General features: G+C 41.8%; 1 protein-coding gene and 1 long non-coding RNA gene across 4 annotated transcripts in view; one reads left to right on the forward strand and one right to left on the reverse strand.

Annotated features, from left to right (window-relative positions):
• LOC148428133 (nck-associated protein 5-like) overlaps positions 1 to 16015 on the forward strand; it is a 79025-nt gene that overhangs the window by 61257 nt on the left and 1753 nt on the right. For 2 of the 3 annotated variants that reach the window (XM_088408296.1, XM_088408297.1), the window contains 9 exons: positions 2577 to 2681; positions 3182 to 3370; positions 3462 to 6943; positions 7305 to 7410; positions 8004 to 8070; positions 12500 to 12805; positions 13339 to 13460; positions 13857 to 13992; positions 14250 to 14419. In XM_088408296.1, coding sequence (XP_088264422.1) covers positions 2577 to 2681; positions 3182 to 3370; positions 3462 to 6943; positions 7305 to 7410; positions 8004 to 8070; positions 12500 to 12805; positions 13339 to 13460; positions 13857 to 13992; positions 14250 to 14419 — 4683 coding nt within the window. Of the gene's footprint in view, positions 1 to 2576; positions 2682 to 3181; positions 3371 to 3461; positions 6944 to 7304; positions 7411 to 8003; positions 8071 to 12392; positions 12806 to 13338; positions 13461 to 13856; positions 13993 to 14249; positions 14420 to 16015 lie in introns of those variants that run through there. The other variant, XM_088408298.1, reaches the window with a different exon arrangement.
• Positions 1 to 16015, reverse strand: part of LOC148428134 (uncharacterized) — a 31397-nt gene that overhangs the window by 11723 nt on the left and 3659 nt on the right. The window contains exon 2 of the long non-coding RNA XR_015864843.1: positions 13298 to 13419. This is a non-coding gene — a long non-coding RNA (uncharacterized LOC148428134). The remainder of the gene's footprint in view (positions 1 to 13297; positions 13420 to 16015) is intronic.

A 16015-nucleotide genomic window follows, 5' to 3' on the forward strand; every position in this document is an offset into this window, starting at 1 on the left:
GGATTGGTTGCCAGCCAATTGCAGACACAAACAACCACACACACTAACAGTCACACCGAAGGGCAATTTGGAGCGTCCAATAGGGACCCTCCAATGCACCGACCAAGCATGTTTTTGGAATGTGGGAGGAGAACCCTAACCCTGCAAGCATAGAGAGAACATGCCAACTCAACATGGAGGCCAGCACTAGCTGGAATTGAACTCAGCACTCAGAACCGTGAGGCAGACACGCTGAGCAATCTTCCACCTTGCCGACCGATAATATCATTACTCTGGATATTCAGAACATCAATTATGACTATGTGGTTGTCGACATGCTGCATATGTTAAGCACCCTGAGACAACTTCTGTTGTAAAGTGCTAGACTGTATAAATATAGTGGCATTTAATTGAGTTCTTATCGTCTTTGTATAATTATCTTCTTCATTAGATGATACAAGCTGTTAAGTCAAATAACTCCTTCCTATAAGTTACAACTTTAACGTGTAGTAATATAATTAAGATGAAGTTCATAATCAGTATTGTGGCAGCACCTTATTGTTGTAATTTTGATTAAAAAAATAAATAGCTTTTTTTTTCTTACTTTTTCAGCTTCAAGTGCCCCACGATTTAATTGTGTCTTATTTGCAGTCCAAGTCTAAAGCTCTCCTTATCAGTAATTAAAATGTTCCTTCGTTCCTCATGGGCATCTCGAGCTTCTCTGATAAAACGCCTTAATGTATTTGATGGTGCTTTCGCCATCCACACACCTTCACCATCTACGGTTTCAGCTGCATATTTTTGCCACATAGTCACAAACATCTGGCCAGGGCTTTGGAAAAACGTAGAACATAAAATGGTTGCGCTCAGTTTGAAATGATGGAGTATGAGTGTGCAGCCACCCCTAACCAGCCTATGCCGCTTATCAAATACGGCAAGCAATTGGCAATTAAGTGTCCCATTTACTTAGGACAAACGCTGCAGTACTTCAGGGCCTCAAGGACAGAGCGTGACCTCCTTGCTGCTATTGCATTTGCAGCACCCCCTGCTTGCTAATCTCACCAAGACTGAGCACAACCCTTTAAGAAGATGTATAATATTGTTATATAATATATTGTTATTCATCTGGCTTTGCTCTTATCGCAAAAAAAAAAAAAAGCCCCGTACGACCGCATAAGTGTATGTGCTTCATTGTCATGGGTATTTCTAACAATATTTATCTGGCTATGCAGAGCGAAGAAGGAGGCATTTGGGTCATGCAGATGAGAATCAAGTGTAGAGTGGGTGTTTTTCTTGCTTTGCAATGCTTATTGCCTTGATCTTAGAAACACTGACAAGAACAAGTGAGAATGAATCACACATCAACATGTTGTCCTTAGCATTGTATTTACAGTGTTTACATACATTTTAAAAGCCACAGACTTGCAAACGTTTTGCAGTAGTATATTCAACGTTGATTCTGGCCCTGCAAATCCATGTGGACGTGCCATCCATTCGAGTTTTTGGCCAAATGCATGCCCCCACCCCTCCTTGACCCGGCGACACTATCGACTGAATGCTTGATGAGGATGCTGAGGAGGTGAAATTCTACACCTTACGATAAGATCAGGAACCCTGTGACACACGGGAAAGCGGCTTCATTTTGACATTGATATTAAACCTTTCTAAGGTTTTATTTTTTATTTTGAATAAAAGATGCCAAATGTATACCATCAAGCCATAAAATTACTTTCAAAGTTCAAGCGGGATGAGAAGTGACACAAATCCAACGAGACAAGATGTCTCACGAGATTTTGTTTGTTCTTGGGTTTTTGTCGCGTTCTTCACTTTGTCTAACAGAATCAGAATCACATAGGGTCAGATAGGTTTGTATCCCCCCCACCTCCCCTTGGTAAATCATCATTTAGAACCTGTATCATATATGTTATACATCTGTCGGTTGTCTCATTGTGATATTGAATTATATTTGATGAAGCGAAACTTTTGTGAATGATTAAATATGCAAAAGCACAGAAATCAGGAAGGGGACAATTTTTCACAGCACTTCATATGTTGTTGTTTTGTTGTTGTTGTTGTTGTTGTTTTAGATTTTTTGCTTCAGAATCATCTTGTAGCTGTTTGTGTAGCCCTCCATTCGTTTATTTGGTATACATTTACAAACATACTGTTCTGCACTCGCTTGCAGGAAATTCAAATTAAGTTAATTTGCACACAGGAAATCCAGACTAATTAAACGGTAAGATTAATGCATGGAGCTCTATTTGGTTTTGTCTTCTTCCCACTCAAGCAAATGAATTGGGAGGAAATATTAAAAGGGGCCCCTTATTCCCTGATGCAATTATTTCTTGTTCAGTTATGTTTTATTCCAAGTGATGATGTAAATGTCTGTGAATTGGAATCCAGCCTGTGCGTGGAATTATTAGAGAGGCTCTGATGGACCTATTTTAAGGAATAATATCAACGTACTGCATGTAGACTATTACCTCAGTCATTTTAAACACGCATTTTGTGCCGTGTGCAGCACAATTTCAGAACAAGTTTCGTTTTCAAGTCTTTAGCATCCCAGATGTCAATTGTTTGCAACGTTTGCATTTCAGAAGCTCCAGTCACGGATCATGGATCTGTCTGCGGCTGACCTGCTTCAGGAGCCAGAGAGAAGCAAGGCTTTCTTACTGACCAGGAACACAGATTCTCCTTCGACTGTAAGCTTAATGGGAGGCAGCTTTTTCTTTTTTTTTTTAAGTACTGTTGTTGTAACTGTGGCCTCAGGCTACAGGAGAAATCATTACATGATATTAAAATACAGCCCTTACCATCGCAAGGCCTGACCCCTACCAACTCTTAGCAGAAATGGCTGGTGGTATCACTTAACAGCAAGAAGAATAAATCCCTGTCATGTTACCAGAAAGCCATCGATTGAGATGGTTGTCGTTTTAAAACGACTTTATGGGACAATGTTCTGCATTGGCTACCTTATGTATTATGCATTAAGGTGAGAAAAAGATACGGTTTTGAAATAAACATGCCCAAAGGTAATTTTCCTTGTTTTATCCAAAAGTGAAGATTTGCGTTACTTTCATTACATTTGGGTATGATGAAGCCTATGTTCATAGGTTTTATAGCAACAGCAATATTTTGTCCAGCAGAGCTGTTCAGGTTTCAAACTTCCACAGTGTTACATCCTTGTTTGAATATCTTACAGGAGATCCCGTTCAGTGGAAAGTCAGGTTTGCCCATCACCAAGTGTCTGAGCCAGCTGAGTCTGACAGTCCCTGGGCCAGTGTACCCACGCAGCAGCTGTAGCAGCAGTGAACTGTCTCTGTCAAGCGCATGCAGTGAACTTTCTAGCGGTTCCTACACCTGGAATGATGGCCGCTCCAGTGGAAAAGTGGTAAGAATCTGTCACTTCATTTCTCTTTTCTCCTTCTTCCAGAGTCATGGTAAGGTGGATTTTAATCTTTTTCCATTCGACCCTCTCTCAGAATTCATCTCTCACCTGGGATAAGAGGCTAAGTTTGGGTTCGTCTGCTCCAAGTAACATCAGCGCCCCACTGGAGGAACAGATGCCCACCAGGCGCAAGGAGACCAACATATTAGAGGGGCTGAGAAAATTGCAGAGGAGGAAACACAGGTCCTCATCTTCATCCAGGGTCTCCAAGTCAGGCTACAAAGACTGTATGAACTCCAATGAAGGCATTTACTCACTTGGTATCAAGAGTAGCAGTAAAGGCGTTTCCAAGCCAACCCATGTTGGAAGACCGTCGGTTCTTATAAAAAAAAAGGTTTCATATGATTCTGATGACGCGGATGATGAGCTTGTACAATCTGGCCATTCAGCTGATATCCCCAACAAGGACAGCTGGTTCTACTGCAAGAGGCTCTCTCACAGCATCTCTGACACTCTGTGTAGTTGGGAGGGGATACAAGACGGTGGAAGTGTGGGTGACAATAGCTGGGGCCGTGTGGTGACAAAGCCTGTTCCATTTGACTCAAAGGAGCGTCCTGAGAAACTCACAAGCAGTTGTCTCACTGAAAGTGGGCGGGCATCAGCTTTCACTAGAGTAACAATGTTGCATGTTACCCCCTCAGAACCGCGAGGACCCAATGGCTTCTCAGGTGTAAATGATTTAGAAGAACTCAAATGTGAGTCTCAAGATTTGCAGGTGCCCTTGACCCAACAAGAAGAGCAAGTAGAGAGGATGTCACGGGATGCTTCTAAGCCGCTCGTGACACAGCGCTCGCAAAGGGAGCAAGTACGAACCCGATCTGCGGATGGTAAACCAGAACCTGTCAGGGCAACTATTGGGGCAAATGATCATCTGTCCGAGGAGAGCTTTGTGGCAGTATTTGATGCTCAAGGGAAGCCGATCGACCTAAGTTCTCAGAAGCTTACCAAAAATGCTGGAGCCATAACTGGCATTCCTGTTTGCAAAGTAGTAGATGAAAACAATGACTTAGACCCTCAAGAGAGGCCAGCAAGGCAGAAATCAACTCATACAGAAAACTACATAGTCCTTGATTCTCCAGAGAAGCCATCGGATTATCAGTTCAGGACCAGCAAAACAAACAATATCAGGGGGGGAAATGCTGATCGGTTTTCGATGCAGTTAATGCCACAGAGAAAATTAATCAAACCACCTGGAAGCCGAGCTAATAAAGGACATTCAATCCCACCTCTGAATAATTCTGCCAGTCCCATGTCAGCTGCCTCAAAACTAAGAGGTTGTAATAAACCTTCTGGCTCTCCAGTCAGATTGTCAAAGGGCTTGACCACTGAGCCAAACAGTGACAACTCAGGAACTCCTAGCCAGGAGAAAACACCACCACCTCCAACAACTAAAATGTCCAGGTTCATCAAGAGCTCCCAGAGCCCAAAGGCGGTGAACTCCAAACTTGCCAATAGGTCTGAATGGAGTAAGGGCTCTTCCCCTAGTTCCCCTCGACTCTCAAGAAGAGACGGAGAATATGCTGACAGTTGTGAGCAACCAACTAGAGACAAACACTGTGAGAGCATGATCGACAAACTCAGGTCACCTTCACCACCCCCTCCCCCTGGTCGCACCACCTCCTTACTGATCAAACCAAATTATGAGGTGTCACCTCAAGCACTTAAAATAGGGGTAGCTCACCCATCCACATCAACCACTGTGAGGGGCCCTCCCCCAAGTTACCACACCTCTCTCCAACCCAATATGCAAGCTACACTACCCATTAAAGATAAAGATATAGACATGGATGCCGGCTATGGGACCGCACTTGCACCTCAGAAACTGGTTGACAAACCTAGTCAGGACTTTCAAACGTCCAATGTCACACCTGTTACAGGCACTCACAAGCAAATCACAGCAAAAGACTACCTCGCTCCCACATACTCAGGCTTTGACTTGAATACTGAAAGTGCACCTAAAAGCTCAAAGAATGTCCCTCCTCCCTACAGTGCCGTCAGAGGGTCCTCTCTTCTCAGCTCTTTTGCATGTAAGGGAGAGTCCATCCATGAGTATGACCATCACCTGTCTGTGCAGAAGCCCTCGGTTAATTTAGCAGTTTCCCTTCAGGCAGCCCCGATAGTGAAAAAAGAGCGACAGAATTTAAAAAACGTTGTCAGCCCACCAAGCTCATTTGTGACTTCACCTAACTTATCAGAAAAGAAGCATAAGACTGGCATCTCTGTGGGGTTCAAAGCATTTTTAAAATCCCCCCCGAGCCATAAAAACAACACCTCTTTGCCAGACAAGCAAGAGAAGGATCATATCAACTTAGTTTCCAAGGAGACCGTGACTTCAAACCTCTCTAGCCATGGTGACAGCTCGCACCCTGTGAACAGTATTGATTCTCCACTCAAGATGCCTGTTACAGAGGTGAAAGGTGAGGTTCACACTATGTTACCGGAGGAGGTGGTAAATCCTGCTTCAACACCAGAAAAGGGAGACGTCTGTGACAAAAGAAAACGGAGCAGTCAACTTTTCTCTCGATCCATATCCATTACCGCCAAATCCCATCTGAAGCCCGCCTTGGGAATGAACGGAGCCAAAGCCCGAAGCCAGAGCTTCAGTACCAACTACATTGAGAAACCAAACATCAATGTTCTGGAGGGGCCAGGAAAACTCCGAACTCAGATCATCACCAACTCAACAGAAAGAGGTAACTCTCTGTCTCGACAGAGTTCCTTGGAGGCACCCAACACTGGATTGACAGAGAGCCCAATCTATTTTCCGAGGACAAGAGCCACCGCTCAAAATGTGTCACCTGAGAGAATCTCGACATCAATCTCCAAAGGTGAGGAATCTCAAGGCACAGTGAAGGGTCACACAGTCATGTCACCCTCTTTCTCTGAAAAAAATAAAATAAATAATAGCTGTAGGCCTGGAAAAGTCAATGCACACCTTCAACCTCCAGCTTCCTATCCTTGTAATTATGAAAACGTACAAGAAACAGGAAGCACGGTGACCACTCCTAATGAGGAAGAATTGAGTTCAGGATTAAAAATACAAGCAAAATCACCAAACAAACCCCCAGATGACAAAAAAAGTCCACCAGCCTGCACTATTGAAGAGAAGGTCATGATGGGAATCGAAAAAAATCTGCAAAAATGTCAAGAACAAGAGAAGGTCGCTGCTAGTGAGGCCAAACAAAAGACCGGTCCCTCGCTGGCAAATTGGTTTGGCTTCCGGAAAAGTAAACTTCCAGCACTGTCTGGAAACAGAGCAGATTTACCCAAAGCAAAAGAGGAGAAAAAAGAGGTGAAGATTGGATCAGTGCTTGGAGGCAAACAGATAAAGTTGGACAAGAAGAAGGAGAAGAAGAAAAATGACAGTCTGGAGGCGCAGAATCAATCCGAGATGAGCAACAAGCTGAGCTCCATCATGGACCACTGCAACAATCAAATGGGCCAGATCGCCAGTCAGATCCAGTGCACCACAGCGTTCATCGGCAAGGACCAGTTTGTAAAGGAACTTCTTGGCAGGTGTGTAAGTCTAGGACTTTCATGAGTAAATTAGCCTTGATTGATTACTGATTACTTCCTGTCACTGCAGCTATCTTGAGTTGTTTCTCAAACGAGTGGGCTGAATCCTTCAAATAGGCTGCACTCATGTAAACATAGGATTCTAATCCTGAGAATGTGTGAAAAGAGAAGAAAAGAAAAAAGATCATTTCAAACAGCTCTTTGTACAGTGGCAATTGTTGCACAGGCACACCGCGACGCTTCAATACATTTTTCACGCCCTCTGAAATGCATGTTTATTGGACGCTTGTCTTCACAGAGGCAATCTTTCAATCAGGCTTAAGGCGTTCAAAAATAGAGATCAAATGTTGTTTCTTCACAGATCTGCGGGAAAAGACAACTTTGTAACTGCGTCACCGACAGGGATCTCCATACCCAAGAAACATTCTGAGATGAAGGCCGACATGAAGATCTGTCCCGACGCGGCAGTAAGTGGACATTTTTGGATGAGTACTCCTTTTTATTGGTCCTCGCCTCATACAGATTCAGATGTCACAACACACATGAACCTTAAATAAAGCTTTGTTTTCTGCCTTCATTTTGTGAATGATAATGGGGAATTTGGTTCATGTTAGTTTTTATTATGGGTGAGTTAAAAGATTAAACATCGATGGGGAGCTTTTATTAAGGGCTTTGAAAGCAATAAAAAAAGGACATTTATGGAGAGGACTAAGTGCAGTCCAAAAGAGAGCCCTGCAGAATAACATAGGAAATTTAATCCTGATGTGGGGTTTTGATAGCGCAGAGGAGGCTCCTTATCAGAAGCACTCAATTTGACAAAGGGCCATTTGATACCATTCCTCCAGCCTTCCATCCATCTTCTACTCACAAAACAAGCGCAATAGAGAGACTCTTTATGACCTCTGTGACTTTTTTCACCCCACACTTGAATTGCCCAATTCGAGATATATTAACTACATTATAAATTGACTACACTAATAGAGCCACTTGGCACTGATGACGATGAAAGTAGCATCTAGTAATGGCGTACTGAAGTCATTTTGTAATGTTTACTTCACAGACCCTCCTAATGAGTCAGAAGCTCAATTTGAGGGTGGACAACAAAGATGGTCAAGACCACATGCTGGGTAAGTGTTCATGTTTCTGCCGAGAGTGAGTTTCAGATGGACATTAAGACAAGCAATGCCTTAGCCAATGAAGTGGGATAAAAACTGCGCCTGTTAACTAGATGATAGTTATTACTGCAGTGTGATCGATGTCTTGCTCAACAGATGGGATTTACAACGTGTTTGTGACTGGCACCCAGTTTTAAAGGTCATGATGACAGAGTGACTGCTGTGTTCAATGCTCATTTTACCTCTGAAAACTGTTGAGTCCATATTCCAGATCGTAATGTGAAAACTGTTGAGTCCCCAGGACTCGCAATACTAGAAAACTATGGGTCCCAACAGAAATGTTTAGAGTCCCAAAAATTGTGCAGTAAAAAGGGCAAAGTAAGTCTAAGGTTCAAACTGCTTTTACATGATGTAAGCAAAAACCAAAACAGATAATAACAAATGTCACAGTAAATTTCATTCAAATAGAATGAACTTACAAGTAGCATTCATCATCATCTTCTCCATATTGCACTCACTAATACAGTCCATTTTGGTAGAAAAGAGAAAAGTCCACTTTTTACTTTGCTTGTTTTTTTAATTAGTTTCAACATGTTTTGTTCCTCTTCTCAAGCTTCTGAAGCATTTTGTTTTCGTCTCTACTTTCTGTCTCATGAGTGTGTATTATTTGACTTGTCATTAATACTCAAAAACAAAAATGCTATTTACTTTGATTCAGGCCTAAATTTAGCACTATTTTAAAGGCTTTTTTTGGGGGGGGGGCAGTGGAAAAAAATAACACAGATCCCAGAATCTTTGTAAAGACAAATAAGCACATTGTGCAATTTTTCTGTTATATGAATTTGAATGGTTTGAAAATTTGGCCCACATTTGATGATAGGGAAGAATGTTTTTCTTTCTGAAGGTAGACCTTTTGAGAACCACTGCACCATCCAAGGCAGGAGTGCTAAACTCATTTGAGCTTTCAGGCCTCATTGAGGAAAATGAGTGGGCTGGAACCAATAAAAACATGGGCCCACTGTGTACATATATATATATATATATATATATATATATATATATATATATATATATATATATATATATATATATATATATATATATATATATATATATGTGTATACCGTGGGCCCGTTTACGAGATGAATCCGTTCCATACGGCCGATGCAAACCTATGTAAAATAGCTAACGCGTATAAAACTCCAGGTAAAAACATCAAAATTGTATATACATATTAAGAGTTGGTATAAAAATAGTAAAGTAAGTGCTACTTATATATAATACACCTGTATACAATTAAATAAAATCATAAATAAAACATATAAATGATTTATTTACCTTTGAGTGACGCTTGATATGGCCGTATTCCCTAGTAACGGTAGTCTAGGCCTGGCTATCTTAGCTTTCTTCTCATTTGTTGATTATCTCTAGCTTCATTATTTCCATATAAATCATCTTCTTACTTCTCTCTTTAACATCACAAGAGATCATGGGACTCATGGCTAATTAATTCAAGTTTGAATACGGTTTAGTAAGCACTCACAATAGAACAAAGCTTAACCATTCCACCATTTTGAAACGAGTGAGGCTGACCAATAGCAGACCAGCATCTTAGTGTTTCCTGGACACCGACCAATAGAAGACTAGTATCTTAGGGAGTCGAGACGCCGACCAATAGCAGACCAGCATTGTAGTGACTCGTAGCAGCGGAGGCAGTTTGACGCCAATAGAAAATAAGAGCAATTACCTAAAAACGCCTCAAGAGGGAGGTTAAACAGTAAACACAACCAACCCAACAGGTCATGACAGTTGTTGATGTTAATCATAAAGCGGGCTAAATGCCTTAAAGAGGGGACTCAAAAACTCAGTATTCCAGATCGTAACGTGAAAAAAACGTAAGCCAGGGACGTAACCCGGGAGTTCACTGTACTATAAAACACCAAATTCAAAAGTATTATTCTTTTTTCATTCTGTCCAAAATAAAATAAGTAAAACATCACTATTAATCATAAAATATCAACATTTATAGTAATCATACATGTCAAGTTTGACATTTATTAAAAAAAAATTCATTATCATCAGACAATGCTTCAAAATAAAATTAAGGATATCAAGTAACGTATGAAATGAATGACATTGGGACAATTTTTTTTGAAGTTACTCCCAGAAGCATGGTTGCGATCCACTTGACATCTCTTTTATCATTACTTTACAGCATGAGGCTCACGGCATGACCATCATTCTTGTAAACAAAGATGTGTTCTGTTTTTCCCGATTGACATTCATTGACGGAGAGATCAAAACAAACACGGCGGACGGAGTTGTCAAAAATGTTTGTAAGTCGTCAAGTTTTGTTGAGTAAAAGTAGATGGACAATGATGAATATTTTGATGTCAAAAAACACTGCGTCCGAAGGCCGCACTTTGATTTGAAAGTATGCATCTCTGTCAAAAATCATGCGTCTGGGACGAACAGACCAAGGCGATCGAGAGCACTCGGTGTTGTTACCGCTCTTTGTGGAAAGTCTAAAAGAAACACTTTCAAATGTTTAGCAGTGATGAAGAGGTTGTAAAGAGGTTGTCCCACCAGATCAAAACCCACCTTACCCTCATTCTGCTCTTAACCATGTATTAATATCAAATATATGCTCAGCAGAGGTAATTCTTCACTGAGGTGGCGAGTCAATAGGAAATAGTTAGAAAAGAGTTGGAGCTAAGAATCTAAAGTGCAATTAATATGACAAACAGGAGAGCCTGTTCCAATTTTATCGATGAACAGATGATATTCTCTTTAACATAAATGACATAAAAAAAAGCAATTATATACGATGACAAACTTGGAAGATTTCACTATGTTTTGACTCATAGTGCCTGAGCAATAAAGAACGCTTTTATGGTCCAGGGAACTAACACAATAAATACATCAAAACAAATAGAGGCTAACCATCAGACAGTGAAGGTATCATCACAGCAGCTTTCTCGCCTCCAAGCATGCGGCCTGGATGTGATAGCAGCTCATGAAAAACTACATTACGTTCAGTAGCTGTTGCCTCAGGCTGGAATTACGGTGGAACTTGTTATAGTTTGCTTATAGAGGGCATTTTGAACTGTCAGCCCTGGCATTCGATTATACGACTTAGTAATCTATGGCTGCCTCCACTCTGCTCTCTCTCTCCTACATGCAAGGAGCCCCTCCCAATCCCCCAAACGCGCACCCCCTTCCCTTGTGTTATTTGTTCTGCATTCTGATTCTGTGCAACCTATGTTCTCATTTGCGTCAAACAACAAGCTGTTCATTGGCGCATGTTGAAATCAAATGATTTTCATGTCCAGTGCATAATGTGCACACAAAACAACTTGAGCAATGTGAACGTCTTGAATTCTTTCGAGTTTTGACACGGATTTTAAACAAATGACTTGAAGAGCCTCTTTGGACAAAAGATTTGGCACGGACTTTTTGCTTAATGGTTCAGGGTTGACCTGACCATTTAGTTTCACTTGAATTTATAGATGAACTGTAGTAGAGATAACGAGCCACCATTATTTTCAAAATCAGTGGCTGTTTGTTTGTGAGCCTAAGTCTGTTTGGGATGCTACACCCTTTTTGGAACCAAAACATCCAGAATGCCAATAGGAATATAAAAATATGAATCATCCATCAGATATTGTTATGAAAATGGTGGCCGCAGCGAATAAGCCTTTAAAATGTTTACTTTGAATTAACTCTCTCACGAGGCTGTAGTGTTCTCTCACTTGCGTATTATGACTATAAAGGTATTCTGTTGTATTCTAATTTACATATCGCTGGTGTTACGTTTACAAAATACCTGCAATATGTGAACTCAATAGAGGTTGAATGTTTTTGTCTTCATTTTTTTTCATTTGTTTGTATCATGTCTTTCTCTTATTGTGTTTCCATTTTTTTTCCATTTATCATACTTTGTATAAATCCGTAACATTTTTTTCATTCATTATATTTTGTTCCCTTATATACATTTTAAAACCGTAAAACCCCTCACCTTACTCTTAATACGATTATTTTTCAGGAATTCAAACTTTGTAGAAGGGTGGCCAAAATTTGCTCAAAAAGAATCTGTGAAAGAGTGAGGCTGCAAATCCTATGTACGACTTGTCTACCTACTTAACAACATCCATGTGTTACTGAATGCCGCCTGGCCTGACCAATCGCTCCAGTTGTCCGTGCTGTCCGGAGTTGGCCTGTGTCCATTATTATTAAAGGAGGTTTCACGGTGTGCGCTTATTCCATGCGATTCCTCTCACATAATCCAAATGTTTTTTCTCTCTCCTTTGTACCAACGACCGAACCCACCGCAGACACCCTGTTCGCTCACCAGCCCTTCCGTTGCATGTGACGCCCTCACTCCCTTTCCTGCGTGTTGACCCTTGCTTCCCCTACTTGTCATATTTCCTTTTCACTCTAGGTTCCAGCTGTCAGATGAGGACACTGGACAGTGGGATTGGCACCTTCCCTCTCCCTGACTCTGTTACAAGGGCCAACGGGCGCCACCATCCAAAATGTGACTCCAGCCCAGATGGGGTGACTCCTGAGCTCCAAGCTGAGACTCCCTCTCCTTCACCAGAATGCTCACAACCCAGTGTCAAAGTGCCTTCCCCACCCAACACCTGCCTGCATGCTCCTGGAAGCTTGGGTCACTCCTTCTCAGACCCATCCCTTACTTTCAGTGGTTTCACCCCGGACGCAAAGACTCGACTGCCCAAACTAGCCGGTAAGTCAAGCTTCATAAGCTTACCCAGAAAATCAATGAATAAATAAATAAATACAATTTATTCTTGTTGATTTTTGTGTCGCTCTTATTTGCACAAAAGAGCATCTCTAATCCTTTTGAGGCATATGCGTACAGTAATTATTTCACTCAGGAGGCACTTGGAATGGAAAAGTTGAATGTCACCATTTTCGCGAGAAACATGATCCTTAATTTGACCTTGTAATCAATAAAGCATTTACATACTTATCTACCCGTTTACACACCAAGCCTCGACGACTGGGACCCAAAATTCTGCTTGTTTAGCCACTGAGCATATGGCACAAATTCATGGGCTGGCAAGCTCATCTTCTCACGGTCTGCCACATCGACACCGTGTCATCAGGACACGCTAATGCGAAATCCGTGCGGGGTACAATCTGGAAGCTGATTCATGCAGCAACCTATTTGACGTCAACACAGCCAAAGCACTCCAACATTGTCCCACCATCTTACCTTATTCATCATTTTGCTGCTTTGTTTCTCTGGACTTGTAGGTGCAAACAGGGCCAAGAGGTTGAGTCTGTTCACCCCACGGAGCAGCGGTTCAGCCTCAGCTGTAGACCAAGACGATGAAACTGGAAGAAAGATGAGAGCAAAGGAGCATGACGTTTCAGCCGTAAGTTAGAATGACGTAGTGTGAATGCATGGAATACACTTGCCAGGACAAAATGTCTGTTGCTGTGTTTGCATTTTGCACCAGCCTATTTAAATAAGTTTGGAAGTGCACAAAAAATTATTGGAAGGCACTTTTCAGAAAGTAGCAGGTTCAGGACTGCACTAATGAAATCCCTCTTGAGGAAGCACTATGGCCGCAACGATAAAGGGGGAACTTCCCTTAAAATAGGAAGAAAGCTCTCACAGAACCATGACTCCACTTAAGGTAGCCATCTGCCTCAACTGACAGAGCGAGAGAAATAATATAAAATGGGCGTGTAACTCATCAAGGGAACTAGTGGTAACGTTAGATGGTGCGTCACGCATGATGTTTGTCGTTTTCTGTTTTTCTATTTAGGAGAGAGCCTTGCGATTGTCTACCTACTCGGGAGGCAGCAGCGGCAGCGACACTGAGACCGAACTTGAGCGGCCTGCAGTCACTTCGAGTTCGCTGCGGACCTCGATGATCACTTTCAACGAAACGGGCAACTCCGGTCAGGCACTACACTGTCAGAATTTGTGATTCATTTTGGAAAACAGGGAAGCCAGAATTTCAGACCTCCGACAAAGAAAATTGTAACGCTTGTGTAAGTCAGCGTTCCTGTTAGTGAAGTTTGAACAAATTGATCTGGCCGATGTAAGACATTCAATCCCAATGTCCCACTTCCAAGTTTTCTTCAATGCATCATTTAACTTAGACTTGGGAGAAACATGCACAGAACTTGACTCGGGTTGAACTCGCTTTCTGCAGTCGACCGATGCGAAAAGACGCTGAGAAGCGGCATTGTGGAAGATCCTCTGTCAATAATGGATGTCTACCAACATGGGATGTTCTCTCAACTGGAGAAGGACAGCAGGAGGATCAGTCAGTACGACCTGTTGCACAAAGAAGCGCCCCTCAGCACAAGAGACATGCTCGGCGTGAGTACTCAAACCCCAAGGTTTTCTTTCGTTGGGAGATTTTCATAGCAAAAGCTGCCTAATTGCTTTCGATCGACTCGCCATCTCATGTCAGGGGGTATTTGCCTACCCTTATTTAACGACGCTCAATGACAAATGAGGACCAGAGACCGTGAAATGGCCTCCAGCTGCCGCCGCAGGACAGCCAAGCTACCCTCCACTGCCCCGATGCCGTGCCTGACACAAAAATCTATACATTCGGAGGGGGGGAGGGAATCTGACTCAACACTTGTGTACGTTTGAGTTTGTTGAGTGAGTTTTATTCTTGACCTTTGATGAACTCAAGCAAAATGACTTCAAATCAAATCAAACCATCGGCCGTGCAGCAGTGACGCGCAGGCACTTTTAAGCAATCTGCAAAATGTCAAATTCATCAAATGCGCAAAACAATAGACAAAGTAGCCAAGAAAAAGTAGAACTACTGCTAAATTATAGTTTGAAATGTCAAATTCATCAAATGCGCACAATAGACAAAGTAGCCAAGAAAAAGTAGAATTCCCGCTAAATTATAGTTTGTACTGGTCACAAATCGCAAAACGTCAAAAGGAGTTCTCAGTTTCTCTGACGGAAGTGATGCAACAGATCATCAAGTTTTATTTAGACAGAGAGGCCAATCACTGCACCTGCCGCAGCAGCACAGCGTTCCACTTGCGAGGCATGGCCGTCGGCCACACTTTGGGAAAAAGTTTGGCGACTGGTGTCAAAGATCTTGATTTGAGCCCCTTTAATAACATTCCACAAACACTCAGGAGAGCGATGCAAAGCTTAGTGACTCCCATCAGAGCCCCCACGGCCCACGTTGGCCTCCCATTCATCATCCTGACAGCACCTGACAGTCTTGCTAACAATGTCTTCTTACCCTTTTCCTTTGAGTCCTTCCTTTCAGGAGCATGTCTCTCCTGCCTGTCTTCCTATCAGTTCCCTCTCTTTTCTGTTTGTCTAATTTTTGTTTTCAGCTCATCATCCAATTCCCTCCCCTCATTCTTACCTGCTCCTACACGTCTTCCTATTGTTGGTGCTGGGGAATAAAAAATGCCTGAGGAACAAAAGAGAATTCTGGTTGTTTTGGTCCAAAAGAAAAGAAGACGGATCGCCCCCTCTGTGGACAGTGCTTATTTTTTTTGGCAATTTTAAGATGCATAGAAAATGAAAAGTGAATGTTACAAAATGGAATCTGAAATATAAGTTCCCCCTGTGATTTGCGACAAGTGTGAGGTGCGCCTCTCATTCAATGATATATATTTCAGAAGACCAATGCAAACACACACACACCATATTTTCTGGACTATGAGCTGCACAGTTATATAAGCCGCACTGGCAAAATTTGAGCAAAAAAAATTTACAAAGAAAAATGTTGTATGTATATATATATATATATATATATATATATATATATATATATATATATATATATATATATATATATATATATATATATATATATATATATATATATATGTGTGTGTGTGTGTGTGTGTTATTGTTATTGCTATTGCTATTGTTAGAACTCTCTGTAACATGTCAACCACACTCGTCCAATACACGTGTGGTCTTGAA

This window comes from Hippichthys cyanospilos, chromosome 2 (genome assembly GCF_059441005.1).
Source record: "Hippichthys cyanospilos isolate Australia breed blue-spotted pipefish chromosome 2, RoL_Hcya_1.0, whole genome shotgun sequence".
NCBI lineage: Eukaryota > Metazoa > Chordata > Actinopteri > Syngnathiformes > Syngnathidae > Hippichthys > Hippichthys cyanospilos.